The sequence below is a fragment of the Terrapene carolina genome, unplaced genomic scaffold (assembly GCF_002925995.2).
Source record: "Terrapene carolina triunguis isolate 2854851 unplaced genomic scaffold, T_m_triunguis-2.0 Scaffold66, whole genome shotgun sequence".
NCBI classification, from domain to species: Eukaryota; Metazoa; Chordata; order Testudines; family Emydidae; genus Terrapene; species Terrapene triunguis.
In genome coordinates, this window is record NW_020664417.1 from 56,187,094 (window position 1) to 56,189,200 (window position 2,107).

Genomic DNA, 2,107 nt, shown 5'->3' on the forward strand with positions numbered 1-2,107 from the left:
GCAGCGTGTACTTTGTCCACGAGTCTGTAGAAATAGATCACAGCATTCTGTCTAATCAAATATGGTCATCAATTATCTCCCCACCTTTCATGTTTCCTTGCACAGAGGAGTAAAAGCCCTTGCTGTGAGAAGATCTTTGTAATCCCCGCTGCATCAAACTGTCAGCGACAGGACCATTAAAACAAAATAAAAAACCCAGAAGCCAAATATTCTTTGCAGCCAGTAGTGGCTTCCTATTCAAGTTTGCCTGAATAAAATGAATAGCAGAACCTGGGCTGGGGGAGGTATAGATTCCAACCTTCCCTTTCCTTTGGGATCAGTCGGGGAAAGAATGGAGGCTAGCTCATCTGGGCGAACTATGCGCCTGGCTCCCCCGGAAAGGCTACCTGCCAGCCAGCAGAACCTGGTAGGGCGATAGGATCGTTTTATTGGCAGGGAACCAAAAGGTGGCGGGGCAAGGCAGTGCTGTAATTTTTCTCCAGGAGAGCCCCTGTAGCCCGGATAAGGCGAGGATAGGTCAGAGTGACAGAAATTCACCCACACAAGTGGGGTGAGCTCCGTGACCAGCCCCTGTCCCTTGGCTCTAGCGAGTTGTTAGTGGTGGCCGGGCATAGCCTCGATCCCTTTGCACGTCATTTGCCATGGGGGTAAAAACTGGGGCTGATCAGCCTGACTCTCCCAGTACGATGAGTTCGGGGAGAAATTAACAAGCAAGTTGGCTCCCATCCAGCCTGTTCCAGGGAATCGAGTCGAGAACAAAAGGGGCGGGGGGGATGGTGGCTTGCTCGTTGAGGTTTATTATTATTGGGTGGGAGAGGGTAGCGGGGGGAGCAGACAAAATGCGGAGCCCCCTCCCTTCCCCGAGCCCAGCCTGTGTGTTTGGGAGGGAGACAGGCAGTCGTGGCACGTCCGTGTGAGATGTAGAAAGAAGTGGGGGGAGGAAGGTGGAGAAGACTGAGCAGCAGCCAGAGCATGTTCTCGATGCAACAGTTCCCTGCCCTGCCTCCGGAAGAAGAGCGTTACCGCCAGGTCCTCTCCACTGACCGGGTAAGGCAAGCGCAGCTCCCCGGCCACCCTACGCAGCTACCGCGTGGGTCCTTTCCCTTGGCACCAGCGGTGGCCACAGGGTCCTGGAGTGCCCGGGGCTGGGGCCGTAGCCCATCGGTCCCCGATGGAGTCGTCTCCACCTCCTGGATGAGTAAGTAAGCCCCAGAGCGGCTGCCAGCCGCGGGGACCGCGCACAGAGGCGCGCAAGATGCGCTGCAGAAGGGGGACGAGAACACCGCGCTGCTAGTGTAAAGGTCTGGGCAGCGCCTGGCGCGCTCCTCGCTGAGTCGTCCGCAGACCGGGGCAAGGGGCAACAGGGTAGGAATCCACATGGTTCCAGTTCGAGTACCCAGCTCACGCCGGTTTAGCTTTGCAGAAACGATCCCTTTTAAAGGGGCCATAATTCCTTCGGGGCAGAAACCGGAGTGTCTCGTTCGGGCCCGATGTGTGTGTTCGAGAAACGCTCTGGGGAAAGGAGAAACTTCTTGAGCAGGTCCAGCCTGGTGGCCGAGCCGCTGCACCTTACACGGCACCTGTAGCCGCCCTCTGCCTTTCCACCGCCCGCTTTATATTTTGTTAAGGGGCAATTAACTTTAGGTTATTTAGGTTTCAGAGTAGCAGCTGTGTTACTCTGTATCTGCAAAAAGAACAGGAGTACTTGTGGCACCTTAGAGACTAACAAATTTATTTGAGCATAAGCTTTCGTGGGCTACAGCCCACTTCTTCGGATGCATAGAATGGAACATGTTGCCTGCTGCACTCTGCATAACTTTTCTCAGCTCTCGCCAATCATCGGCCACAAATGGATCCGATTAAAACCAAATGAATCCCCTTTGCTGTTCTCCTTGAGCCCGTGTGGCTAACAGAAGGCGGCGGGGCTGGGAACAGGAAGGTGACTGCGGATTTATCATTTGTATGGCAAGTCTTACACTGGACTTCTGCTAAACTTGTGGGCTCAGCCCTCGCCTGTCTCCAGGGAGTCAGTCCTGTCTGTTCCATTCTATGCATCTGATGAAGTGGGCTGTAGCCCACGAAAGCTTATGCTCAAATAAATTTGTTA

The 2,107-nt window shown here is 54.3% G+C and overlaps 1 protein-coding gene across 1 annotated transcript in view; it reads left to right on the top strand.

The window, feature by feature from the left end:
* The first annotated feature begins 930 nt into the window (after positions 1 to 930).
* CORIN (corin, serine peptidase) overlaps positions 931 to 2,107 on the top strand; it is a 279,991-nt gene continuing 278,814 nt past the window's right edge. The window contains exon 1 of the mRNA XM_029910685.1: positions 931 to 1,047. Within this exon, the coding sequence (XP_029766545.1) occupies positions 973 to 1,047 (75 nt within the window). The 5' untranslated portion in view covers positions 931 to 972. The remainder of the gene's footprint in view (positions 1,048 to 2,107) is intronic.